This window comes from Perissodus microlepis, chromosome 17, assembly GCF_051167445.1.
Source record: "Perissodus microlepis isolate ML-2025 ecotype Zambia chromosome 17, ASM5116744v1, whole genome shotgun sequence".
Taxonomy (NCBI): Eukaryota; Metazoa; Chordata; class Actinopteri; order Cichliformes; family Cichlidae; genus Perissodus; species Perissodus microlepis.
The window spans coordinates 21527571-21554701 of NC_140477.1; the positions used below are offsets into that span (position 1 = coordinate 21527571).

The window sequence follows — 27131 nt, forward strand, 5'->3', positions numbered from 1 at the left end:
GAGCAGAGGAGTGTGCGGCATTTAAGCAGCCCTTTGCTGCCCAATCCGACCGGGCTAAAACTATTACAAAAGCTACTCGGGTGTTTAGCTACAGACGGGAGGCCGTATTTCCTTGTGCAAAACAAGGGGTTTAAACTATGACGAACGTGCTTGAGCCACGCTATGATATCCCGTTGCGCGTCCACTTTAGTGACAAGATTGTACCCAGGCATGTATGAGCAGGAAAAGTTATGTATAAGTTATGGCTGAACTGTCCCAGGCATCTTCTGTTGCCCAACTACAAATGGGTGGACCTCCAGGGCAACGGAAAGCCACGTGACCGTGACCGCTCGTTATATCACAGCGGAGTGGTAGATACAAAGCCCTGTACTGCCCTATATTGCACCTTAATTTGTTTTTATATAATTCCGTGGAATGAGTCTTGATTTGAATGTTTTTAATAGGCAAAAAATACTTGAATAAGTTAAATGTTAAAATTTTGTATTTTTTTTTCTTTTCCTTGCTGATCCGAAAATTGATCCGATCCGTGACTTAAAACCGTGATCTGATCCGAACCGTGAGATCTTTGATCCGTTGCACCACTAGTAAAGACCCTACCATAATGCAGAGGAAACCCCCAAAATAAACCCCCAAAAACAAGCACTTGGCAACAGTGAGAAGCAAAAACTCCCTGTGATGAACCTCCGGCAAGGCTCAGATGAACGTAGACACTGTGACCAAGACTACACCTTGTTACTGGAACCAGAAGTACCACATTTGGAGGAGTTGGCTAATGCTAGCCTGCTTGGTTGGCTATACAGTGTCCATGGGCTGGAATTTCTTTCTTTAGATGGTCTGTTGGTACGATTTGCTGCCCAGCAGCCATATTATTGATCAGATAATCGCAAATAAAAGGACTCCAACAGTACAAATGCAATCCACAGGTCCAGTACAGGGATTCCAGTTAGCTGAGCTGAAGCCTAGCATACAGCTAGCAGCTACACCCACCTGGGTCGCGATCCTCCTGTCAGTCAAAGAGGCCTTGCCCCTAACTCAAATTTCCAGATGAATAAGCTATAAAAAAATTTGAAAGGGAGGGATCTGTCCACAGAGACCAACTTGTTTCTGTCAGGCTGTAAACATGTTTATTTCTGCTGTAAAGAGTCTGGGTCTATGGAAGCCTGTTTCCGCCACAAAAAAAAGTATCCATAACTCGAAATTTTGAGAAAAGTCGCTCGAAATTTTGACTTTGCTCAAAATTTTGAGTTAATAACTCGAAATTTCGAGTTAGCGCTGCCAATCAGTAATCTACGTGAATGACATCATTTCCTTGTTACCCGGAAGTTGAAACCCTCAGCTACAAATGCTACAGCTGCTATGGAGGCCTATCTCCCCTCACCACACTCCCTGCCAGTGGCTGATGCCCTCAGGGGTCGGTGCGTTGGTGGTTCTTGGTGTCCGGGGCTGGGCGCTTAGGTATGTACCAGCTCACTCCCGGTGGCAGGGCCTGGCGCCTGTTGCTCGGTCAGGCCTCTTCCGGGGCGTAGGGGGCCCTCGGGCCTCCGGCCTCTGGGCCTGCGGCTCGGTTCATTCTGGCACAGCTGGCTGCTGGCAGAGCCGGCGGGCACGCCAGTGCAGCCCCGTGGCTGCTGGGTGACCCCTCGTCTGGGGCTCTCCTCAGCTCTTCCCAGGAGGGTGGCACGGATGCCCCTCCGGTGGTCCTCCTTGGGCTCTCGCACTCTGGGGCCTGGATCTCCTCCATGCCTGCTTCATGCCCTGGGGGACGGGCTATGGCTCCCTATACCCTCTAGCAGACCGTTACATGGGGAAACCTTTTGAATACAAGCGCGCTGATCCACACAGGTGTGCACACGGGTGTTCACTGTCCATAGACATAAACTACACCTTTCTTGGCTGCTACCTCAAAGCACATTGTGCGCTGTCAGTCCTGCGTGCTGCACCACAGCATTCAATATTTAGTATTTACTGCTGTTTACACTTAGCTAGATTAATGCGATGATGTTGTGTTTATTATGTTGCTCTCTTTTTTTTTTTTTTTTTGCTTGTTTTCTTTTCTTTTTCTCTCAACAAGTGATCCAGGAGATAGATAGATAGATAGATAGATAGAGATATATATATATATATATATATATATATATATATATATATATTTTTTTTTTTTCTCTCGCTTTCTCTTTTTAAGTGCCCTTTCTCACTGTCCCTCTTCCCCTGTTTTTTTTCCTTCATCTGTGTGTGTGTGTGTGTGACTTTTGTCCTCTTTAGGGAGCTAAAGAGGACAAAAGTCTGTCAGTTCCTCAGAGGCCACAGTGATGACTTTAATTGGCTTTTCTGTTTATTTACTTAAAATAGCTGCATTACTTCTCTGTTAACCAACTACTCAATTAGCTGCCTAATCGCTGCTGCTCTGATTGATTTTAATGCCCTACTGCCCTTTTTCCCTTTCCTGCTTTTGAGTTTGTTTTTTCCTGCACTTTTTCTTGTTCCTCTTCTCCACCTCTTAAATATTTTTATGTTTTTATTATTTATCTGCACTACTTTAGCCTCCCTCTCTTTCTGATTTTTTTTCATTGAACCAAATTAGATTCCCTTCCCACCTGACCGGAGGCTATCAGCTAATTAGCTGTTATTAACATTTGTGTGTGTGTGTGTGGGACAGAAATAGCACCTGATCTCGACAGGAAGCACAGCGGGATAATGGCATTACTGGGACAACGGCCAATCAGGTAGCAGGTTGAGCTCTCTCTTCCTCTAAGCCAATAAGAGATCAGGAAATAGAGCAAAAAGTCCCTGAGCCCTGACTGCTAGGCGCATCGCCTGCCTCTGTGTATGTGTCTGTTCATTCAGTGAAAAGCTTCCTGTGGCAGACGGCGAGGATCAACAATGTTTGCATGTTTGCTCGGTAAGGTTGTGTAGGTGTTGTTGGTGGTTTGCTTGTTTTTTTTTCCTCTTTCACTGACATCCATTTAAGACTGCAGCTGCTTCTGAGGATGAACTTCGGTGAGCTTCTTTCTGTATTTGACCGTTTCTCTGTTTAACTTTCACTCAGCTGATGGGTCGTTCTTCACATTGAAACAGTTTGTCAATAATCTGAAGGTATTTAGTTCACTGGGTGACCATTCCAGGCATTTTAAAGCACTGAGGAAAATGAAGTGGTTCTTATTGAGAACTTTTTAATTTGTTAATATCAAAACTTTTACAATTTTGAAGATTCATCTTTTTCTTCTTTCTCTTTTTCTTGTTATTTGAGCCAGTAAGAGTTTTGAGATTTTCAGCCTGTGAAGCTAAGTCTCAGCAAACTGTTCAGAGAAACATTTTATTTTGATTACTGAAGAAGTTTAAACATCTAAAATCTGAGATTTTTCATTTTGTGTAGCTGTTCACGTCAGAAAACTGAATACTTTGGTTTGTCAGCAGGTGAAGCTGATTTCTGAGGCATAAACATGATGGTTTCTTTGACATTTTTTTTAAACAAACAGGTTTGTTTTGTATCGTTGATTCTCTGTTTTGTGGTGACTCGAGCTTCGTAGGTTTCTCATTTTCTTTATCATCTGTGACTAAACATCTGGTTTGGTTTGTCAGTTGGTGAAAGTTAAATGAGTTTCTCAACAAACTGCTTTAATTTGAGCATTTTTTGGTATTTTTCAGTTTGCTCACCTTTATAGAGCAGACATCGGTTGGTTAGTGGCGTCCAGTTCTGCAGTAGTGGGTTACGTGTTTGTGTTTTTGTGTCTCTCGAGCAGTTTGAGATGTTTGTTTAACAGAACGAGCTGCAACCAGACGCAGTTGGATAATAACATCAGCTGTGTGCCTCTGCTTTTTGTTCCTCATATTGAATTAAGTGGCAGCAGAACATGTTGTTTTAGCCATTAGTAAACAACTTCCCACATGCGCGCATACACACAAGCATGCACGCACGCACGCACACACACACACGCGCACACACACAAGCATGCACACACGCACACAAGCACGCACACATACACACACATATGCACACACACAAGCACACACAGTGTGATGTTAGGGCAGTGGCAGCACTTAGGAGTGTGTTCAGCTTGTCGCTGTCTGCAGTGTCTCAGCACAGGTGTGAGATGACAAGGACAGCAGTATTTTTTTTGCCCGCATAGTCAAACTGATCCAAAGCACACAAAGCCCCCACCGGCCCCACCGTCCCTACTGAAGTAGCTCAGGTCTACAAACTGCTGTTAACTGAGCCAACTGCATCTATCTGTAATGTTTGCAAATGATTACAACTGGAGATGATCATTGAGGGATCTGGGAGGATTTGGATTTGATAAGTGGATTTGAAGTCAATAAATCTGTACCTTCACTTCCCTTAAATATAAAGTTTACTTTGAAATGAGAGACTTAAACCAAACAGCTCTTTGTCCGTGTACTCGTCAGTCTTCATCCAAAGAAGCACTTCCTGTTGGCTCTCTTTGCACACAGATTGCAGTAAACTTCAGTGACTCATTAGCGTCTGTCATATCACTTTTTCTGGAAGCTGAGAGGCTTTTGGGAAAACCAGAGGAGCCAAACAGGAGGAGGAGGGTGAGAGCACAGAAAGATAAAATAACAGGATGGGCGATGGAGGGATGATTTGATCTGTTTGGTGATGAAGCCACAGAACAAAAGTCTCTCCTCTGTAAGGAGAGGCAGGAGATCCAGCATGGTGATTATTTAGGTTTTCTTTTCCAGTTTTTTTCCAGTCTTTTCCATAGAAGCCATCTATGTCCACTGTGAGCGACCATCTTTGAACAGAGGCGGGGGTTTACGACACCAACTCTCTGCCATCTATAATCCAGTTTTGAGTTCCCTTCCCAGACGCCTTAACGCCCACTCACATCCTGGACCATCTGACCTCAGGAATTCGCATGATAAGGTGGGGCCAGGTTTCACAATGAACACACCCGAAACTCTGGCTGATTGGGACCCACACCCAGTTTCACACCTTGGCTCAGGCGATTAGAGGATCATCAGGGGGTCCTTTTGTCCCTCTGTGGGGGGATACTCCCACTAGGTTTATATCTGGGACTCTCCACCATTTGACCTTAGAACTGAAGAAGCTTCTCGGATGAGAGGTGAAACGTCTTCAAGTAACTTAAAGAAGTCCAGACGCTTTTCTTTGCAAGCTCCTTTGACTACGATGACCTGGATGACTGAGAACCTTCACAGACATTTTTCCAGTTTTATTTGTCTGAGTCGGGACTGATCTTCAGTTCAGAGCTGTCATTCTTTTTTTTCTTTTTTTTTTCTTTTTATTGTTATTTTTGTTATTTTGGTCAGACCAAGGAGAAAAAGAGAGTACAGTAGTAAAGCACGACTGGCTGAATACTCTGTTTCTCCCCTTTAAACACACATTCACGATGCAATAATTTCAAATCTGAAAACATCACGAAAATGGTGCGCTGTATAATCAGGTGATGTCTGCAGGTGTTTTTCAGCTGAATTCCAAGTTTTAGTTTCTAGCTCAGCTCGTGTCGGTGACCGCCTTCAGCTAATAATGTCCTGCTCTCGCATTCGTAGTCCCGTCCATCATACTGTATCAAAGTTCAGATCAGCATAACTTTCCCAGCTTCTTCACATTGTCCTCCCATCAGTGCAAAACTGTCATGACATGTTTTTGGTCTTTGTGTTAGACGGCTGCACCCGTGTTCTCAGAACCTGGGGTTACAGTATGTAATCGACAGGCTTCAGGCCTTGGACTGGTCGTGGACTCGCTGTAACGCTCCAGTGTTGGCATTTTTGTTTTTTGCATGACTTTTTTGATATTTGCTGTTTGATATTTTTGGCTAGATTTAATATCCTAGCACAGCTGCATCAGTAGAGTTTTTTGGCTGCTATGACTTTTGGGGTTATCAGGCAAATGCGTCCATAAAATATAGTTTTACAGTTTCTAGAATTTTACTCACCAAAACTAGATTCTTCAGATGGTTTGTTGGTACAATAATTATACATCTAAGCACTGGGCAGCTATGTTTGTTGTTGTTGTGTTTTTTTTGTTTGTTTGTTTTTTGTTTTTTTTTTTGGGTGAGATGATTGCATTAAACGACACAAACGCGTCCGGTTTAGGCCTTACCCCCATGACTTTGGAAACAGCATCCAGCCGACATCAGGTGGTCTGTGATGGCTGAGGTTTGATTTTTGGCCTGCTATGAATTCCTACTGAATGATGCAAAAATTTAGTTTCTTTTAAATAAATGGAGCATTATTTTATTCTTTTTGTGTCATAATTCTCTCTCTCTCTCGCTCTCTCTCTCTCTCTCAGTACCTGGCTGTGGATGTGAGAAGGCTGAACGTCAGTCTTCTTCGGTGGTTTCGGGAGGGTGTAGCGGTGGCGCTGGGCGTTCCTGTAGGGCACGTCCACATCAACCAGCTGAATGTAAGATGCCAGTCGATCACCCGCTGCTCACCCGCTGTTCACTTGACTGCCTGACTGACAGACATCTCTTACAGGAGAAGAAGAATGGCATCGAGCTGTTTGTGTCCTCCGATAGGCTGGGGATTTCCGAGCCCCGCCCCGCCGAGGAGGTCATCCAATCACTGAACGTCAGGGTGCTTCATCGCCACCTGGGACACTTTGGCATCACCGAGGTCTCCACTGAGGTGTGTGTGTGTTTCTTGTTAAGCATCCCTATTAGTTGCCATGGAGACAGGCAGGGAGGATGGATTGAGATTATTAGAGGGCAGAGCGCCGCTCTTGAAAGTTTAATAGAACTATTAAAGCGCCATCGATCAGCCAGATGAGGAGCAGAGCAGCTTTATACGTTAAGTTAATATTATCACTCACAGTCGCAGCTGTGACTAACGCAGTTCTTCTTCTGTGGCGATATTATAGCAACAAATCAGAAACTTCCCACAGGTGTCAGTGAGAAGCAGATGCCCACAATCAGGCTGTGTTAAAGGAGTAATCCACCAAAAATCTGTTTTTGAATATCGAATGCTCTCAGACTTCTGACTGCAGTGACAGCATTCAGTCAGAGGTTATTAATCTCTGACTGAATGGCAGCTCCTATAATATCTTCTTTATGGTGATCTTTAAAGTACTGTGCAAAAACTTTTGAGCCACTGTTTTGGAAAACGTGCTACCAAAAATATACAAAACAAAACCAGAGTCTGTAAATCTAAAAGTCAAGTATAAATGCAGCTTAAGGCTGTAAAATCGCTGTGAAGAACAAAAAGTGTGTTCACATATTCTGGACGAATAGCTTCAATAATTTTGTGGACGTTTTTTGAAATCAGATATTCTCAGGAAGTACAAGCTGGCAGATGCAGCCCTGTTGGGAAATATTAGATCATGATGGACTGAAAAACGTCTTCAGATCTGCCTCCCACCTCCACAGCCTAACACAGACCGTGAGGAGGTCATAAAGCAAATCCTGAACAGATGATCACAAACTGGATTTTAAATTTTGTTTCCTCTGTAGAAAAACGTCCTTCAGGGCGAGCAGAGGGACCACGTGTGGAGCAGAGAAGGTTTTTATGCAGTCTTCCTCTTCTTCACTGTATTCGTCATCGTCATCACCTGCTTGATGGTAAGTGTGTGTTTTTTGTTTTGTTTTTTTGTTTGTGTTTGTTTGTTTGTTTTTTTGTAAATATGCAAGACTGGACACTCACTCACTAATGTGTATAAAGTTAGCATAAAAACTTGTCCTATATATCCCACAGTGAAAGAAGGTATAAGATTTGCTAATCTAATTAGTCGATGTTGCCGCACCAAAAAGAAAAATCTGGGTTCACAATCCTCAGCTGCCACATCAGTAAATCCAATCAACCAGTTAACAAGAACTCCTTCAAGCACTTTGACTTGCATGTAATTAGGTCAGAGAGTTACTGAAGAACATATGAAGCCTTCAAGTAAATAAATGAATTCTCCAAGAAGAAAGAAAGAAAACTAATTCATTCTTAGAAATAATAAAAATTTGAAAAAATTACAAACAGAGACAAACAAAACTTAATAAAAACATTAAATAAGATTACAAAGTCACTCCCCAAAATACAAAAAGAAAATAAAAAGTTATAAAAAAACAAACAAACAAAAATGTAAATAAATAGATCTTTTTAGAATGACAAAAAAATATTAATAAACCCCAATTAGAAAGAAGAAACAAATAAAATCACATAATCATATGAATATGAACAACAAATAATTTTTAAAGCAAACACAAAATAGTCACTAATATTTAAAAGTTGCACGTCACATCTTGTCCACATGAAGGAGCACCTGCACACACAAACCTCCGCGTGCCTCGGCCTTTTTGTATTCTGTTACATTCCCCTTTTTCTCCTTTTCCTTTTCTACAATGTTCCAATATTCACAGGTTTAGCAGATTTATGTCAGATCCAACAAACAGACCAAAAATTGGAATGAAAACCTGTTAAAATATTATATTTAAAAACAAAAAAGAAAGAGAAGTAAATTGTTTTTCCTCTGGACAAATTTTGTTGCTCTTCAAGCAGAAACTCACCAGTGAACCCTCAAAAGAAACAAAGCAATAAATACATTAAAATAAGAATAACATAAAAAGATGATAAAATAGAATAAAACTGTAATATATTAAAAATCTAAGAATACAAATGTCACTTTCCAGTATTTGAAAAAGAAATAGAGTGGGGGAAATAAAACAACATTTGAATACAATAAATAGAAAATAAAAAATAATGGGAAGGAAATACACAAGTCAACCCAAATATATATTTAAAAAAATAATATTAATATAATAAAGAATAGAAAAAAAACATAGGAGTAAGAAACTATATAAAATAAATTAAACACAGTAAACGGAGAATATATAAGAAAATCAGTCAACCAGCACAAAGCAAGAAGTTATTAAATACAGCTGATAGAAGACATAGAAAAAAGGAAGTGGGAAAACTTGATAAAATAATTATGGCCCACAGGAAGGTAAAACAAAAAAAAATACTCAACTTGTCTCTTCTACAAAATAGAAGAGACTAAAATGTGCAATGTTAAAAAAACCAATAAATGACATCATCATTTATCCTTAAGTGTATTTTTTTTGTAGAAGGTTCCTGTTGTTTTTTTGTTTTTCCAGCATGCAAATCCTGGATGTTCACATTTGGGATCAGAACATTTTCAGGTTCCTGATCTGAACGAGCTCCATCCTTCACGCTCTGCAGCATCCGACCTCGATCTTTCTTTCTTTTTTTTTCCTCCAGGTTTTGTACAGACTGAAAGAGAAGGTGCAGGTTTCTGACAGACAGCTGAAAGCTCCACCCCCTGACCTCCATCTAACCCCGACAGTACCTCCAGACCCCGCCCAGAGGTCAAAGGGAACCAAGGTCACCACCACACTCCCAGTGCTTGTCTAATGCTGGGCTTACACTGTGCGATTTTTGGTCCATTTTGAGTGGATTTTTCAGTCGTGCGACCGTTTTGGGGATCGGCCCGAGTTTCGCCTTTATCGTGTGTCGTGCATCGTGTAGTATACATGGGGTGATGAGAAGCGATTAACACCTCACGACCAGCTCCCGATCAACAATCGCAGGGTCGCAAGAAAATCAAACCTGTTTGAAATCCTGTCGGCACTCGTGAGGATGTCAATGCAGCCTCTCACAATGCGCACTCGCAAACAGAAATGGAAGTGGAAAGACGGAGCAGCACGGCAGTGCAGCGTGTGATCTGGACACAAGCGATGAAAGCACAACTTGTAGAACTTTGGCAAGCTCATCCGAGCCTTTTCGGTGTGGCCTCACAAATTTATCACGACTGCACCAACCGTAAAAAGAGTTGGATGGACATTACTGCTCAGTTGCAGCTGCCTGATCAATGTTTTTCTTTAGCAATTTAGCAAAGGTAGGTGTGTGTGTGTGTGTGTGTGTGTGTGAGAGAGACAGAGGGAGACCAAGAGACAGATTTTGTGTTATAAGCTTCATGTTATAGACACCTAGTGTGAGCACTCAGGTCGCATCAGAGCATTGTGCTGTATAGTGTGAGACCACGCATCGTGACTGACGAACCCCTGGGATTCAATCGTACAGTTTGAGCAGGAGCTGAATAACATGACAGAAAAAATTGCACAGTGTATGCCCAGCTTAAAACAGCCAGGTGGCTCAGGAATGCAACTTAACGAGTGTGTGTGTTTCAGGTGATCGTTTCAGGAAGCATGGTCCAAGCTGAGCTCCTGCCTGCTGTAGCCACACCCATTCCCCAGCAACAGCCAATCGCAGCCTGCCATCGCCTCGGCCCACCTGTCGTCCCTCTGCCAAGGTTTTTTTATTTAGCCACAGACTTTTTCCCATGATGCTTTGGTAATTTCTGTTTTGAGTTTTAATAAAGTGATAATCTGATTAAAAGTCGGGACTTCTCAGCTGCATAACATCTGCAGATGTTCATAATGGGAATGATGTTATGAAGCTCCACAGCTTGCTGCTTTGATAGTTTTTAATCAGTCTAGGCTTAATTTACTCTATTTTCTCCTCATAGCCCCGCCCCCACACCTGTACCAATTATTGGTAGCAACAACCACATACCCCCACCCAGCGTGACCCCAGTTACATCCAATAACGAGCTGAAGCCCTGCCCCTCCCCCTTCAGGATGAAACCAGCTGCAGGACTTCAAGAAAGGTAAGAATTTCTTCTGGATTTTAAATGTCATGTTGAAACAACACCGGTACCAAACATGAACATCACACTTTAAGACCTGAACTCTTCTGTTGGACGTGTGCTGAATGTGGTTTGGACTGAAAAAAGACAGCCTGTCCCTGAAAAAGACATCATCTTAAATAAAACCAGACTAGTAACTGTAGGACCCGGTCACACTGACGTGTGCTCAGTAGAGGTTCAGTACAGTTTCAGCTGTGTGGTAGCACACATATCTACAGTACAATGTAAAAGCAGCTGGAATCTGGATAAATGAAAATGATATTAAAATGGGAATTTTTTAATTATAAAATATTGTAAGATCAAAAAGCTACTGAATTTCAAATGGCAATGAAGCCTGTATGTTTTTTTAATATTCAGATGGAAATGTATCTAATCAGCAATCACAGTGTTTGTGAGTGGAAGAACGCGCTCCGTCCGTGTGTGTGTGTGTGTGTGTGTGTGTGTGTGTGTGTGTGTGTGTGTAGTAGCGTAACCTCTAACCTGTGATTGTTGGAGCAGGCAGGTGTTGAGCTGTGTACGTGCTCACGATGAGCCTTTGAACAGATGTGCTTACACAAGGTGGAAAGTGTGGTGGAAACATTAAATCCATGATTAGTTTATTTTTTTCAGTCTTCTCATTTCATGGCGTCTTAACATTTACTCTCGCTGTTACTAAAGACTTGGAAGCACGAGAAATGTGTTTGGCAAGTTCGACACAAACTGTGCAAAAAGAAGAAAAACCTCTTTGAAGCTGGGTACTGTCTATTTCCTGATTATAAAATGCAAACACTTTTGTAAGCTGTTGCTTTTGATGGTGTTAGCTGCTCTATAGCTGTGATGTTAAATTTGGGATTGAACTGGATTAAGATCTGTTGACTTTGAAGGCCATAGTGTTTGGTTCGCATCATATTCAGCCTCCTCAAACCACTCAGTGAGCCCTTGTAGCCTTTGGAGAGAAGTGTTATCATTCTGGAAGAGACCGCTCCCATCAGGATAGAAATGTTGTCGTAGGATAAAAGTGATTTGCAGCAACCCTTCCTTCTAAGGGTACAAGTGGCTTTGGAGGGCACCGCAGAGCGGAGCCAGGAGATCCCCTCACTGTAGGGGTGAAGGGTTCAGCTTTTCCGTTTTAATTTATTGTCTGCCTGTTTATCAGTAGCTAAGGCTTGCATTTAGACAGTCACGTAAGTTTCCTCTGTAATCAGTCTGCAGAGTGTGTGTTCATATCTATCAGAGAGGACTCAGCAGGTCCTTAGGCTGGTGTTTACATGAATAGAGGGGTCCCGTCGGACACACTTCCACACTTGTCTCAGGCTTGGAGCTCTGGGGTGTGTATTGTTAGTTCAGGTTTCATAAACTGATTCTTATGAACGCATTTTTATTCTTGGTCTCGAGTTGAAAGTTTAAAACGACCCCTCTTTGTCCCCTCAGTCCATCCTGTGTGTGCGCCGAGACCTCGCTCCAGGAGCTGTCTGGGTCTGATGGAGTTGATAAAGGGCTAGTTCCTGATTATACAGGGCGTCTTTCACCCAAACTCTGATGTTTTCTTTCCTTAGACCTAATCAAGTCATTTTCAGCTTGCAGTGGAGATTCTTCTGGCTGACAAAGCTGTGATTAATGACACCTCCAACTTCATAATGCAGACTTCTCTCCCGAGTGGAGTGCAATATATTTGGCAAGGCAGGAGTAGGCTCTGGAGTTTTACTGGTTACTTCTCCACTAAATCAGATTCTTTGGCCTGTCTGATGTGAAGTATCTGAAACTCTGAGCCTTGTAAACAAACTAATTCCTGTGGAGGTGAAGTTGGTGGATCCCAAATTACAGAATTTATCAACTCTGAGTGGGACCAAAGAGTCCTGCTGATTACCTCCTCAGCAGGAGCGTGGCATCCCTGCTAGCGGATAACCAACAGCTCGAAGCATTCTCCAACAACTAAATCACTTTCTGTGTGGACAGGCATTTAACATGAATCACCTCGAGTGGAAAGAATTTGCCACCTTACCTTTGAATTATCAGATTACTAATAAATTTAAAGCGATAGGATTGTGAATCCGTAGTCCTGGTGAAGTTTTGGTCTTCTTCTTGTGTTCCCAACCTGTGCTATATAACGTGTACACTTACTTAAACTGACTCACTCTTTTCAACAATTTGTCCCTTTGTTAGATATCATAAATATCTTAATACAAACCTTAAAAGAGTAAAAGCTTGGCAAACATTGGCAGGTGTGCTTAAAGTTTATCTCACATCTTTGTAGGTTTTTATCATCATATCGTTTCAGTAATATGATGATATCACAATCTGTTTTTGCCTTAAAAAGTCACCCTTCGGCACATTAGTTACATAAGACACATTTAGTCGTGAGACGCTTGGATTTGGTTGAGTAAATTAGTTTGACCTCATTTTTCTAAGTCAGACGTGTTGAGAGAACACCGACTTACATTTTCATACAGTTGCTGTCGCCTTCAAACTTGGCTGAGGCTCATTTCCCCCTTAAGTAGTTTCATAACTGAAAAGAAAACATCTTTGTGCGCCTCAGCTTGACGTTGAGCACTTAGGGCTTTATCTGCTGCTCCCAAGTCTTCCGCTAAATCACACTCAGACCTCGGAGGCCATTTTGTTCTGGTTACATCAGAGCGAGGTAATTAAACGCACAGTGTTCCTTAAGGTAAGAAAAGGAAGGAAGATTTCGGGCTCTGAGTGAGAACAGGATGTTTTTCTCGGTGTCTGTGTCTCACTTGTGTGTCTGTGTGTGCGTTGTCCACTCTGGATGGCAGCCAATCGCCAATCAGACAAATTGGAAGTAGCAGCATCCTGGAGAGGAAACTGGCCGACACGTAGTCAGACGAAGAGAGTCCACCCACATGAACCCCATCAAAGCACACCTTGTCTTCTGTACCTCTCGGCCTTTTGTTCCGACACTTTTGTGACACAGAAAATGTCCAAGTTCAGCTCAGCAGTTCTGCTCTTTCAACATGAAGTTTGTGTTGGTTATTAATCTGCTGTCAATAAAGAATTTCCTTTGTTTATTTAGGGATTATTACGAGATTCTTGCATAACGTAAAATGCATTGGTTATTTAGCCAGATATGTCTGCGCTGGACGGGATGGCAGCACTCAATGTTTTAGACAGAAGAATGCATGTAGCATGTAATTAATATAAGATGTGTAAGTAAAACCAAAGTACACAAAGTATGAAAAGTTCCAGTTTGAATTGAAAATATTCATAAAATTATCATGAATTATTAAAAAATCATGTTTTAATGAGTCTTATAAAACCAGACTTTCATGTCAATAGGTGGATGTTTGTCTGTTCATCTGGATGCTGCATATTCATCCAGGAAGAAATATTTCATCACTCATCAAAGTAACTTTTTCAGTCAGCTGGACACAGGTTTCCCTACATTATAAACCATAAAGCTGCATAACAACTGAAACCAGCTCCAGTGCCTAACCATGAGCCACAAGTGCCACTTCATAAGCAATTACCATGCAAACTGTGAGGGAGATGGCTGCACCCCAGCTTTTTTGGTTGCTGTGACCATTAGGTCCCCTCATTGGTTCAGAGATGTCCCTCTTTCATAAAAATGGGCGTCCTTGTCAGCCCAGTCAACCCAGTGCTCCTTCCAGTCCACCATGTGCACATCCTCATCTTGTAATAATTGACTTCAGAATCCTGTTGTGCCATCTGCTTAAGCAGAAGTTGTTTGGTTTCCCCGATGTATAATTCAGAGCTCTCTTGGCACTTGACTTGAATGTTAGCGAATAAGCTAACATTTGTTGGCTAGCTGTTGATTAGCGAGACTGCAGGAATCTGTCATTAATTGGCAAATGGTCAGTCACCAGACAGATCAGATTCCCTCAACGTAAAATAATTGTATATATTATATTTTTGTTATAATGGGAAGGTAGGTAGGTATAATGGGAAGGACTGTCACAGACAGTCAAACAGACTGTCTGTGACCGGGTTTGAGCCCCAGAAGTGAATGAATCCTTCTTTGAACCATATACCCTGCTGAGGTTGGCGGTGGTTTCCCCTACATACGTAAAACCAGATTGTGTGTAGTCATGATGGCGGTGAACAACAGTTAATTATTTTAAAACTGAATTTTTGGTTTGAAGATGTACAGGAGGAATGAGACTGAGCTTTTAAAGTGAGTGATTTGTCAGATGGAGCAAACCATTTTGAACACGACGACTTCTTTGATGTTGGGTTCGGTGGTTTGTTATCAGCTGGAAGAGTGTTGTCTCCTTATGAAAGTAAGAGTTTGTCAGCCCAAACAGAGTTTTTAGTAAGAGCCGAGGTTAAATCACTGCTGTTGTAAAATAAAATAAACAAAAATTGTTTTCAACCAGTTTTGGTTTTTCTTTGTGTTAAATTATTGTCTGAAGCATTAAGGGGGATTTTTATTTATCAAATTGCAAACTCTGAGTCAGGAAAAACCTTAAAATTGACCAACCCAAACTGAAACCCAACCAGCAAACCAGTGAAGTGCAATAAAAATGTAGGAAGGAAGGGAACTCGTTCGCGTGATCAGCCCTTCCATTTTTAACAAAACCTGTCTTTGTCTCTTCCCTCCCATCCTTCCTCTGCAGACGTGGCTCTAATGTCTCCTTGGTGTTGGACATGTCTGCTCTTGGCACTGTGGAGCCCCTTAACGTCGCCGTGGTAACCCCCAGGGAGGCAGCGGCCAGGGAGTACCTGCTGTCGGCCGGCCGGCTGCTCACCCGACAGCAGCTGCGCGACATCGTTAACAACACCCACAAGCTGCACACCGAGTTCGCTGTGAGCCCGAATTTCATGCTTTGGTTGGGTTTCTGATGGGACACACTGAAATGTTGAAGGGCTGATTTACATGCAGTGATGCAGTCTTTCATAATGCCCTCAAGTTCATAGATCGAACAGCTTTATAATGAATTTTAGTGTTCTATGTGAGAAAATCAGTGGCAGTTTCTTGCAATGAGAAGAGAAAGGCATTGCATTTTCTTCATTTACAAAGATCATTAACTAACCAAGTCAAGTTGAAATAATACTCATGTAAAGTGCATTGTGTTTTAATCTGGGTAAGAAATGTGCCATAAAATTGAAACTTGTCTTCCTAAAATCTCAGGAAATCCCAATGAACTTCATAGATCCCAAGGAGCTGGATATTCCGAATCATGGGACCAAGAACAGATATAAGACCATATTGCCCAGTGAGTATTCTCAGTGTTGCTATGGAGTTAGAAATACTTCCAAAACAATCCCAGACTCTGATTTCCTGTTGAACCAGGAAGTTGTTTTATTATGTAGGCGGGACTTAGTGTCAAAGGCCAACAACCGCAAGGACAGCTATTATCGCACCTCCCTCTTCCCCATGAGCAGACAGAACAATACATTTTCCTCTGAGCACAGTTTGTTCTCACACTGTCGGCCAGGAACTTATCCTGATTAAGACATTATGTAACACACACACACACACACACACACACACACACTCACACTCACTTACTTTTTGGTTTGTGTAGCCGTGCTTTGGGAGGAGGGCGGGGTTATCAATACAGCACTGTTCCTTCCTTCCGACCAATCAAGAGAAAGGAATGCTCACCTAGAGCTGCTGTCAATCAGAGACTTTCCTCTGTTCCACATTCTGTGTTGTTCTTAAATGTGCTCCAAACGTTAAAACATAACCTGCAATAGGACTCTACCAACCCTAGATGTTATAGGTAGATATCCACTGTCATCATATATTGGCTTGTTTAGGACTATACTGAAGCCTCAGCTTTAACCTAAAAATAAGTTTTCAGCAGACATTTCAAACAAATAACAGAGTCAGGTGACCTTATAGGCTGAAGAAGGCGGTTCCACAGTTTGGGAGCTACAGTTTAAAAGCACGGTCACCTCTGGTTTTAATATGATAGCGAGGGACTGTTAGACGACCCTGGTTAGGTGATTGGAGAGGTCAGCTGCATTGATAAGGTGTTAGAAGTGACGCATATGAAAAGTGAATTGCAATAATCAAGATTAGAGAAAATTAAAGTGTGTACTAAAAGTTTAAGATGATTGACTGACAGTGAAAGTTTGATTTACACAATATTTCTCAGATGAAGGAAACAAGACTGGGTAAACTTTGAGACATGAGTTTCAAAATTCAGGTGCTGATTAAAAGTGATACTTTTCCTCAGAATGTTTTTGAGCTTAATTTAAACTATTCTCGTTAGTTTTCTCCTTTGTACCTTTCCTTGTGTCCTCATCCGTTGTCCTTGGTATGTTTCCTAGACCCTCATTCCAGAGTGATCCTAAAGTCAAAGAGCTCCAACGACCTGCTGAGCACCTACATCAATGCTAACTACATACGGGTGGGTAACAGCACAAACTGTCCTGCAGTCCAAGCAATCGATTTATGAACTAATACTTAACATACTTGTTGTTTTCATTTATTTTCCTTTTTCTATTCTTAAAAAAAAAATTCTATTCATTATTTTCCAGACAATTAGCTTTTTGTGTTTTCTTTGCTGTTTCTGTGTTGTTTTGATCGACTCATCTGTATTTTCATGTTCTTTCTGTAGATCAGTTGCATAACAACAAATTGTACTCTGAGTATTATTTATTTATTTTTGCCTGGCATACTTGTATTTCCTGTTTTTTGTTCTAGCTCTCGGCTGCTGTGTTTATTCTGGGAGACATTTTAGTACTTACTCAGGTTTTGAAAAACTTTTCAGTCCAGTTAATGATGACATTTGTTTTGTTAAATCTTCTCTAAACCTTAGAAAAAACAGCAAGCAGGCTGTCATTATCACTCATCTGGAATGTAAACACCCTTTTCTTTTTCTTCTGGCTCCTCGTCGACCTACACAGTGAAAGTATTTGCCTGTAGAAGTCTGTAATGTCGCTCTCAGACTTCCACACAATAGACTGTCTTCCTGTCAGGAAACACCACTGAAACAGTTTAAAGCGGCGGACCTCATGAGACAACCGAGGCTGTTTAATTTCTTTGTCCTACTACACACACACACACACACACACACACACACACACACACACACACACACACACACACACACACACACACACACACACACACACACACACACACACACAAAAATCTTATTCATATCCAGAATAAGTAAGCACTTCAATTACATGAAAATAACAGTGATTATGAAATGAAACACAGCACTTTTTTTTTTTTTTTTTAATTTGAAGCTTAGAAATGAAATATGTTTTTTGAAGTTCAGTTTAGCACGGTCTTACTGTTTGTTTGTTTTGTTATGTCACCTGGAGTCATTAATGCACCGTTTTTTGCTCTCTGCACACATTTAGCTCAAGCTAGTTTGGAACTAGCCACATCCTGATCCAGTTATCAGTTATGTCGGTTAAAAACCGACAGCATGAGGAGCACCCTGAAATAAAACAAGTTTTTATTCATAAATGCCTTAAAGGCCATGCCAGCGAGAGAACACTGAATCACTGTTCAATTAAACTAGCTCATATACAGGCATGAAAGATTTAACCTGCTGTTTAACGGTGAATACGAGCGAATGGATCAGCTGAATAACCAATTTAAAGTTAATGATGTTTTTCAGGTTCTTTATTTTAGACTAATCTACAGTTCTAAAATTTTCGTGCCGTTTTTCTTTGTGTAAAAATGGTTTAAATGCAGACAAATGGGTTTTTCTAAGTTTTTATTTTATTTATGTATTCCAAAATGTAACAGGTTCTTTCTTTGCACATGTCTTGATGAAGTTTTGGGAAATCCTGGTATATTTTGTCTGCTGCTGCTGATAGACCCTGGTGGAGGAATACATTCATCATTCTGTGAATGATGCTGACCCTGCTGTGTGATTGGTTCATTCTGCAGGGTTACTTGGGGGACGATAAGGCGTACATCGCCACTCAGGGTCCTATGGTGAACACGGTGAATGACTTCTGGCAAATGGCCTGGCAAGAGGAGTCACCAGTTATTGTCATGATAACCAAACTGAAGGAGAAGAACGAGGTAAGAGTCTAAAAAGCAAAGACTGTGGAAGAAAGAGCGTCTTCTTAATGCCAGGGTAGATTTTAAGTGTTGTATGCGCTGAGTGTATAGCAACAAAAATGGAGTGATCTGGAAAGTGCTCAGCAGGAGTGAAAAGTGAGCTGAAGTTAATGAATGCCGTCTTTGTGCTTGCCTCTGTAGAAGTGTGTTCTGTACTGGCCGGAGAAAAGAGGCATCTACGGGAAGGTTGAAGTGTTGGTGAACAGCATCAGAGAGTGCGAACACTACACCACTCGCAGCCTCACGCTCAAGGTACACGTTGCACAGCAGGGAACGTGTTCTCATCAGAGCTGAGAATCAGGACTAATACGTCATGTATGTTTTCATGTATGCAGTGTGGGAACCAAACCCGCTCTGCGCAGCATTACTGGTACACATCGTGGCCTGACCACAAAACCCCGGTCTCAGCACTGCCACTGCTGCAGCTCATGACTGACGTAGAGACGGACAGACGGGCCGCCACCACCGTGGGACCAGTTATAGTCCACTGCAGGTACTGACAGACTGACCGACAGCGTGACGGTTCTGTTACTAATATATAATTATGAAATGACACCCTGCTCGTTTGATCGCAGTGCTGGGATTGGGCGAACGGGATGCTTCATCGCCACGACGATAGGCTGCCGGCAGCTACAGCTGGAAGGAGTGGTGGATGTACTGGGCATCACCTGCCAGCTCCGAGCCGACAGGTAACACACGTGTACTCCTGCAGGTTTTTACTGATGACCTGCAGGTCCTCACTTCCATGATTAAAACAATCCAAAGGGTGTTAAAAAGCCGACATTTAAACCTCTAACTGGCTCTTGTAAGAAAGTACCATTAGTCACTGAGAAACATGGTTTTTGCATAAACTCTGAAGCTGCCTCGCTTGTCTTTGTGGTCATTTTAAGTCTGTGGTCTCTTGGTTTCCCTTTGAAGGCATTGAGTGCGTCTGACATCCTTGCAGTTGTTTCAGACCTTTTGGTGATAGTCTTGTTTTAGTTTGTGGTCATTTTTTTATCTCTTTCTGGTTGTTTTTGTTTACAATTGTGTATTTTATGTGTATCTGGACATTTATTTTTTTTATTTTTTCCCCCCTCATTTGTGGAAATGTAAGGTGTCCTGCAGTTGTTTTGTGTTGCATTGATTGTTTAAACTGGTTTTGGCAGTTTTCTTTCTGTGTGGTCGCTTTTTTCCTTGCCATTGATGATTATGTTCAGTGTTTAGTTGTTGTTTTTTGTCCTCTTTGTGGTTGCTAAAGCGCTCATTGAGGACCTTTTTTTTTTTTAAACGTGTATCCAATACATATTCATTTAAATTAAATTATTAGTAATCATAACAAAGTTTGAATGATTGGACGAATATGACTTTGATTTGTTGAGTTCATCAGGAGTTGTTTTGGAGATTTATAACATGTCGCCCAGCCTTGTTAAGTGACATAAGATACATAAATTGCAAATTTGACTTTGTCTGCACTTTAGAGTTAGATGGTGTGTTATGGTTTATTGCCAGCACTAAATTCATCCCTATTGCATGTTTTAAACAAATAGTTTTGCTTCTCATTCCTAACTCTGTCTCTCTCTTCCGTTATGTAGAGGAGGCATGATCCAGACAGGTGAGCAGTATGAGTTTGTCCATCATGCCTTGAGCCTATATGAAGCCCGTCTATGTGCAGAAACTGGCCAGTGAGGTTTATCCACCTGACGAAGGTACAAGTTTAACCTGGAAGTGTGCTAAAACAGTCCTCTGCGGGTGTGAACTGTGGTTTGGGAAGTCTGGGAAATTCTGGAGGAGGCCTTGGAATTTGATGGACAGCATGGACAACCAAGCAGGACTGTTCTGGGAAGAATCTGCTCAAGGAAAAGGGAAAGGCAAATTATTAAGAATGGAATGTATCTTTTTATCTTTTCTTTTTCATCAAACTCTGTGGACCCGCCCACTTCACTTAACCAACCGATTGTTGGATCGAGTTTTAACTAACCAGACTCTCCCATAATGTCTCTTTTGTCATAGAGACTTAACAACTTCAATTTACTGAAACTGATGGTACATTGTTCAGTAACACTGTTGTGTTTATGTCTTCTAGCATTTTCATTATTTTGTAATGTGGTGTTTTTATAAAAATGGCTACTGAAAAATGACTGTTAGCTGCACCATTGGTTAAACTATTCTAGTACTGTTGAACCAACACTTACCTGTTTGTGACCTCAGCATGCTGTTCATTACTCTCTGATTTAGTCACAGTGCACTTCCTACACTTAGGCTAAGACAAGGTTCAAATGCTCCTTTTTTTTAACCTGTTATTTAGTGGTGGGTTTTCTTTTTTTCATATTTTTTCACAATCTCATTGACTTATTAAACTATTGCACATCAAACTTCTCAGAGATGCCAAACACACAAACTAGATTGACATCAATAGGGCTAACGCTAGGTTCAGATACATTAACAACTGACATTGGTAGTTATGTAAGCTAATGGATAGACAGCTAACAAATAAATTATTTTATCAACGGTTTCCCATGGGGTAACAGCAACTTTTACATTCTTGTTTCTGTAAGTTTCCCAGCTTTTGCTGAGGTCCCAAATGGGGCTACCTTTAGCAACATGCTAAAAGCTAACAAAGCAGATTGATTCTAATCTTCCGCTAAGCTATAGTTCTTGTAGCACAGCAAAGCAATTAGTGGCTAATTATAGCACCAGTAGTTTTATTGCTTTAATGTTGATAAATATATACTAACCACTTAACTCATGCTATAACTAGTAGTGCATTATCCTAATACAGTATTTTTGTTAAACCAATTAAATCTAATATTCTGCTGCTAAGCCAAGCTTGTATAGTGATGTTAACAGTTGTTTATGTAATATTCATCAAGTACAGCTCCAGAGAGGTTCTGGCAGCAATGCCAAGTCTGGGTAATATGGTAGCTGTAACTTACAATGCAAAAGAAATTATTTTTTTTTTCTTCATCACCTTTATGTTAACACTTAAAAAGACCAATGAATAATACATTAAATAAATAAATAAACAAATGAAAATACATAGGGAAATGGAAAATGGTGGCTTACAAGGTATCTCACAAGTAGTGTTTTTAATTGTTAAATTAAAAGTCAAAACTCATATATTTGATTAGGGCTGTGCGATATGACCAAAATCTCATATCCCGATATAAGACATCTATCGTCCCGATAACGATATAAATCACAAAAATTTAACATTTTCTATAAATTCTGTGAATCTCGGGCAGCTCGACTTGCGTGAAGTGTTTCCAGCTGGGCGTCGTGTAACTGGAGTCGAGTGTTTTAACGCTGAATGAAACTATACATTTTTAGACATAAGTTGTAACGGCCGCCGTTTACTTTGTAAGTATTTATTACACAGCGTGCTGCGGGGAAAAGCCTGTTCTAATGTTTGAGTCTAAGGTTTATTTTTTAGCACCTGACTGCTCATTTTTGCTTCTCATCTGTAAACACTCTGTATACTCTTTCACGTGATTCAGTTTATTTTGAAAAGTTTCAACAGGATCTTGAGCTTTATTGTGAAAGGTTTATGTGGAAAATAAACAAGCGGACACGCAATGGTTTTGTTGCTAACGACAACACATAAAACAGGCGCTTGTCCGTCCGTAGTGTGGTTATATTAAATATAAGAGAAAGAGAGAACTTTAATAAATTAATATCGCCACTACAGTGACCATCAAAACGATGAAAGAATATTGCCGTAAACACTTTATTTTGTGACACCACGAAACAAACGATAGCATAAAATGAAACGATAGATGTTTTTATATCGTCATCCAATATATATCGTTATATCGAACAGCCCTATATTTGATCTATAATTAAATCAGGTTGTGATTGCTGAAGAGCACAGGGAGTGTTAAAAAACAAAACAAAAAAAACAAAAACATATTTTAGCTTTGGCCCAGAAATTCCCCCCCACTATCCCCCCAGCAGTTTGCACCCTGCCTAATTGAAGGGGATTTGATATAGCTACTTCAAGCTCTATATTTTTATTTAAGGTCTTTGGTAGCTTCGCATGATTCATAGTTCAAATGAACACAGACTGTAGCAAAGGACAACAGAGGTCTTCTCTAAAATGAGTGTTGCCATTTTAGTTTGGCTTTCTAAAACAGGGTCAAAAAATACAAGCCATTCCTGATGCCACAAATACGAAATTAGTGCTGCTTGGTCTCAGAGTTTACACTCCATCTAGTTAACCTTGTCTAGCATTGACATGTTCCCTGTTGTGTGATATATTGCTTTATACCAAAAATGTGAAATATGGTGCAGTCATCACATCGATGTGCTGTTGTAAATTATGTTATCTAGTGAGTATGTTATTTTGGTGTATCAAAGTAATAATAACTTTATTTTTATACAGTTTTTACATGTTTTTGATGTCTTTAGCAGTCCTCTGTCAACTGTAGCCATTTGGGCTACATATCTCATTATCATTAAATGTTCGACATGAATTAAAAATTGGCTTTTGGTCTGTTGGAGACAGAAAATCCAAGCTTGACACAACCTCAAACCTTAGTTTTGTTTAAGCCTCTCTCTCAGTGTTGGAGCAGTGATTTCTAAATTTCCTTAAATCAAATTACAGCTAAAGAGATAAAGAAAAAGTATTGACTCTTATATTTGTCAGCAAATTATTTTTTAAAGAACCAATAGACTAACTACATTATTTATTTATTTATTTTTTTTTGAACAAAATGTGAAGCAAAAATAACAATATTGAGACATCTATTTCAGTTTTCTGTTAGAGATCAGAGGTTTCAACACTAATGTCAGTAATGAAGAACACTGGCATTATCATCTAATATTCCCTCTGTGTGAATGGGAAAACCATGTACAGTACATGTTAAAGTGCTATTAAACCCAATGTGGGCAGTTATCTTTTCAAAGTACACATCACAAAAACACAAATCTCGCTGCTATAACTGGGAGCATTGGGATCAGACCGTTAAGGGAAAATAAACAAGAGGAACTTTAAAGACTTTTTCTATGTAACAATATATTTTTATTTACTTCTTTACTTATGATACAATCATGGGACTTCGGACCAGAGTCTCTTTGTCTGCACGTCCAACGTGCCTCCTGGGACCATCATCAACCCGCTGTTCACTTCAGCAAATTCAGGAACTGGATGACGAATCCGGATATTTCAGTAGTGATACAATTTTCTCTGTTTGAACTGACTGAAGTGAAAGTGGGTTCAGCCCAGCCTCCATGCCCTCTACAGCAGCGGGCACAACAACACACTCTGCCTCTGACGTAGTATTGTGTGCAGTAGGATGTGGTTCATGTTCTGTACTTGTATTGTTGTTGACTGTTGATGGAGCTTAAAGGGACCCTAAATATTTAAAGAATTATCATACTGTAATCACATCGTATTGAAAACAATTTGGAGTGCATTTCATTTTTTTGACATGAAATTTACAGCTCTTAGTGTTTATTGTAGGAATTCAACTTTCTGCTGAAGATTTTTAAACTTACTTTTTTTTTTTTTTTTTTTTTAAACTCAGTTGCTAATGTATAGCCATTTAGAGAATGTTCTTCTTTCACTTCATTAGAAACTACTGCAAGCTTAAATTTTAATTTCTTTTTTTTTTTTTTCCCTCTTTATTTATAAAGTTTTGCACATGTAATTTAACATATCAGGCCCAATACAGCAAGTACCAACCAATATAAAGACTTATATCAAAACAAATTAGGCCATTAAAATTCGGATGATAACAATAAAACAGAAAAAAAAAAAGGAAGAAAAACAAGAAAACAACAACCCACGCACAGAAAACAACAAAAAACAAACAAACAAACAAAAAATAAATAAATAATTTAAAAAAAATCAACTCCCTCCCAAAACCATAACAAAAGGGAACCCTGTGGTACAAAAGTTTAGTCTATTGTAAGTGTTTTCAATGAGTTAAAGTAAATGATAAAAGGCTGCCACATCTGTGAGAACTTATTAACATTTCCTCTGAGTCTAAATTTTATTTTCTCCATTTTTAAAAAGAACATAACATCTTCCAGCCAACGTGATCGGGCTGGAGGGTGAGGAGCTTTCCAAGACAGCAAAATTCGACGCCGTGCCAGCAGTGATGTGAAAGCGATAATATCCAGTTGCTTACGACTAAGGTTCAGGGTGGCGTCCTCAGAAACACCAAAAATGGCAACTAGTGGACATGGTTTGAGAGTAACGCTCAAAACATGAGAGAGCACTTCAGAGTAAAAAGTCTAGTATAATCGAAGTGACGGGTAGGCAAAAAACATATGAGTTAAATCACAGGGGGAGGTGTTGCATCTGTTGAAATTTTAATTTCTTGACTCAGAATGAATACAGAAACTACAGAGTGAAATTTGCAAAAGTCATCGGCACTGGATGATTATTCTGGCTCATTCCAGGAAATCAACAATAGAAACTATGAGCATGTGGACCAAACAAAACTAAAACTTCCAATCATTTAAAAGTGCTAATGTGTGTATTTACAATCTTATACAGGAGTCTAGCATTGTCTTGTACTTTGAAATTTTAAACTTAATATAAAGCTAAATCTTAAACACCTGAAAAGCTGTTTACCATTTTCACATGCATAGTTAACTATGTTGGCACAGAGACTATTTTTAAACTTGTGCTAATATATGAATCACTTTCAGCACATTAAAAAAATTAAGGTGGATGCTTCTCATCCAGCATTGAGAGCTGAGGTGAACAGTAGGCAAACAGATTACACAATAGGGAAACTCTCCAAGCTGGATCCAGTCCAGAGTCACTTTGTTATCAGAGTACACTCTCTGCAGATCAATAGTGGCAAGAGTTTTTGGGGTGCTTCTGGGGTAAAAATGAAAAATACTGCAAAATATTTAAGTGACCATATCCATTTGTATTTAATGTCTATTATTCAAGTATTGAAATATAGTGTATCCAAAAAGTATTTTTACACAAACAGTTCTTGAAACATGCCAGCTACCTGCAGGTATTGTGGGTTACAGTCTAAATTTAATCGGTTTAAACTCTTTTGGCTGACTAAAACTTGTTTGCCCTTTAACAGTCACTGTAGCTAGGATTTTGCACTTGATTGGTAGAGGTAAGAAAGCAGAACTCAGTGAACTGATATCTGCAATCTAGTGGTGGAAATTGTACACACTATAACTTTAAAGTTTTAAATCTTTCACTATCCTTAGCTAGCCAAAGTCGATCAGCTTGTCAGTTATGTATGGATCTGTTCTTTAGTGTAGATCAGCGGTCCCCAACCTTTTTGCACCATGGACCGGTTTATGTCTGACAATATTTTGACAGACCCGCCTTTAAGGTGTCGCCGATAAATGCAACAAAATAAAACCAGTACCGGTACCAAAAATAAAAAGATTTATTCATAACACGTGTGAAAAGACCCAGGGAAACAGAGTTAACGATAAAAAACGATTAAAAACGCTGGAAACCATAAATTACACACCCGAGCCTCAACTCTCGCGGCCCAGTACCAAACGACTCATGGACTGCTCCCAGTCCATGGCCCGGGGGTTGGGGACTGGCTGGTGTAGATTATACCTAATTAAAAAATCTACTCATTTGCAAACATTACCCTATTGAGGAATTTTAGCTAATGGAAAGTTTCTAGCCCAGTGGTTCAAAGCTGTTTTAATTTAAATCTTCAGTCTCTCTTGCACATTGATTCATGTGGTATTAACTTCTTTTCATGAATACATGCATTGGAATACTACTTTCTTAAGCTTTACCAATTCTGCTATGAGTTGTACATGTGCATTTACTCAAAGATCATTTTTAATTGTACAGTTAAAAAAAAATATATATATAAATAACATTACGGTCCCTTTAAACTTCTTTTGTGTGGGCATTACAGATCAGTCAGAGTACACTTGATACTAATTAGTGTATGTACGGTCTAACTATTATACCTATGAAACATGGCTTTTTAATGTATTACTAACCAGCTTGAATGTTGTAATGGTTCAGAACATTAGCCACTGAGTAGTGCTGTAACCTTGTTATCTACTCTATCTACATATATATCTATATTGTTACCTGTAACCTGAGGATTAAAAACACTGGACATGAAAAATATGGATTCCTGCTTGCTTATCTGGATTGACTCTTTCCAGGTTTGTGTTTATAATCCATCTAAATCCATAATTGAATGTTGCCAGAACTGAGGTGGCAGCATATAGGCAAATGCAAATAGAGGACCTAAATTTATTTTGTCCAAATAATATCCAAGGTTTTTACATGTGTATTGTACACTAACTTGAATAGAGGAATTAAACATGTGGGAGTATTGCAGCAGCAAGGACTTGTATAAAAGTTGACAGATTATATCGTTGTCTAAACGTTTTTGTAGATTTAAAACCAGATACCGGCAGGGCCATAAATATTTGGACAGTGAGACAATTTTTAAAGTTTTACATCAAACATTAATAACATGTTGGACATACAGACTTTCAGCTTTAATTCAGGGGATTTAACAACAGTGTTCGATTAATGGTGTTAGTGTTTTTTCCATCTGTAAATAC

At 40.1% G+C, this 27131-nt stretch overlaps 1 protein-coding gene and 1 pseudogene across 1 annotated transcript in view; both read left to right on the forward strand.

Annotated features, from left to right (window-relative positions):
* LOC146369572 (receptor-type tyrosine-protein phosphatase R-like) overlaps window positions 1-26683 on the forward strand; it is a 39891-nt gene extending 13208 nt beyond the window's left edge. Inside the window, exons 3-16 of the mRNA XM_084909171.1 lie at window positions 6269-6382; window positions 6457-6606; window positions 7428-7535; window positions 9181-9303; window positions 10110-10231; window positions 10448-10588; window positions 15199-15388; window positions 15714-15798; window positions 16862-16941; window positions 18444-18581; window positions 18762-18872; window positions 18956-19113; window positions 19196-19309; window positions 20195-26683. Of these exons, the coding sequence (XP_084765297.1) occupies window positions 6269-6382; window positions 6457-6606; window positions 7428-7535; window positions 9181-9303; window positions 10110-10231; window positions 10448-10588; window positions 15199-15388; window positions 15714-15798; window positions 16862-16941; window positions 18444-18581; window positions 18762-18872; window positions 18956-19113; window positions 19196-19309; window positions 20195-20288 (1728 nt within the window). The 3' untranslated portion in view covers window positions 20289-26683. The remainder of the gene's footprint in view (window positions 1-6268; window positions 6383-6456; window positions 6607-7427; window positions 7536-9180; window positions 9304-10109; window positions 10232-10447; window positions 10589-15198; window positions 15389-15713; window positions 15799-16861; window positions 16942-18443; window positions 18582-18761; window positions 18873-18955; window positions 19114-19195; window positions 19310-20194) is intronic.
* The window catches only part of LOC146369571 (NACHT, LRR and PYD domains-containing protein 12-like), a 335320-nt pseudogene that overhangs the window by 37971 nt on the left and 270218 nt on the right, over window positions 1-27131 (forward strand).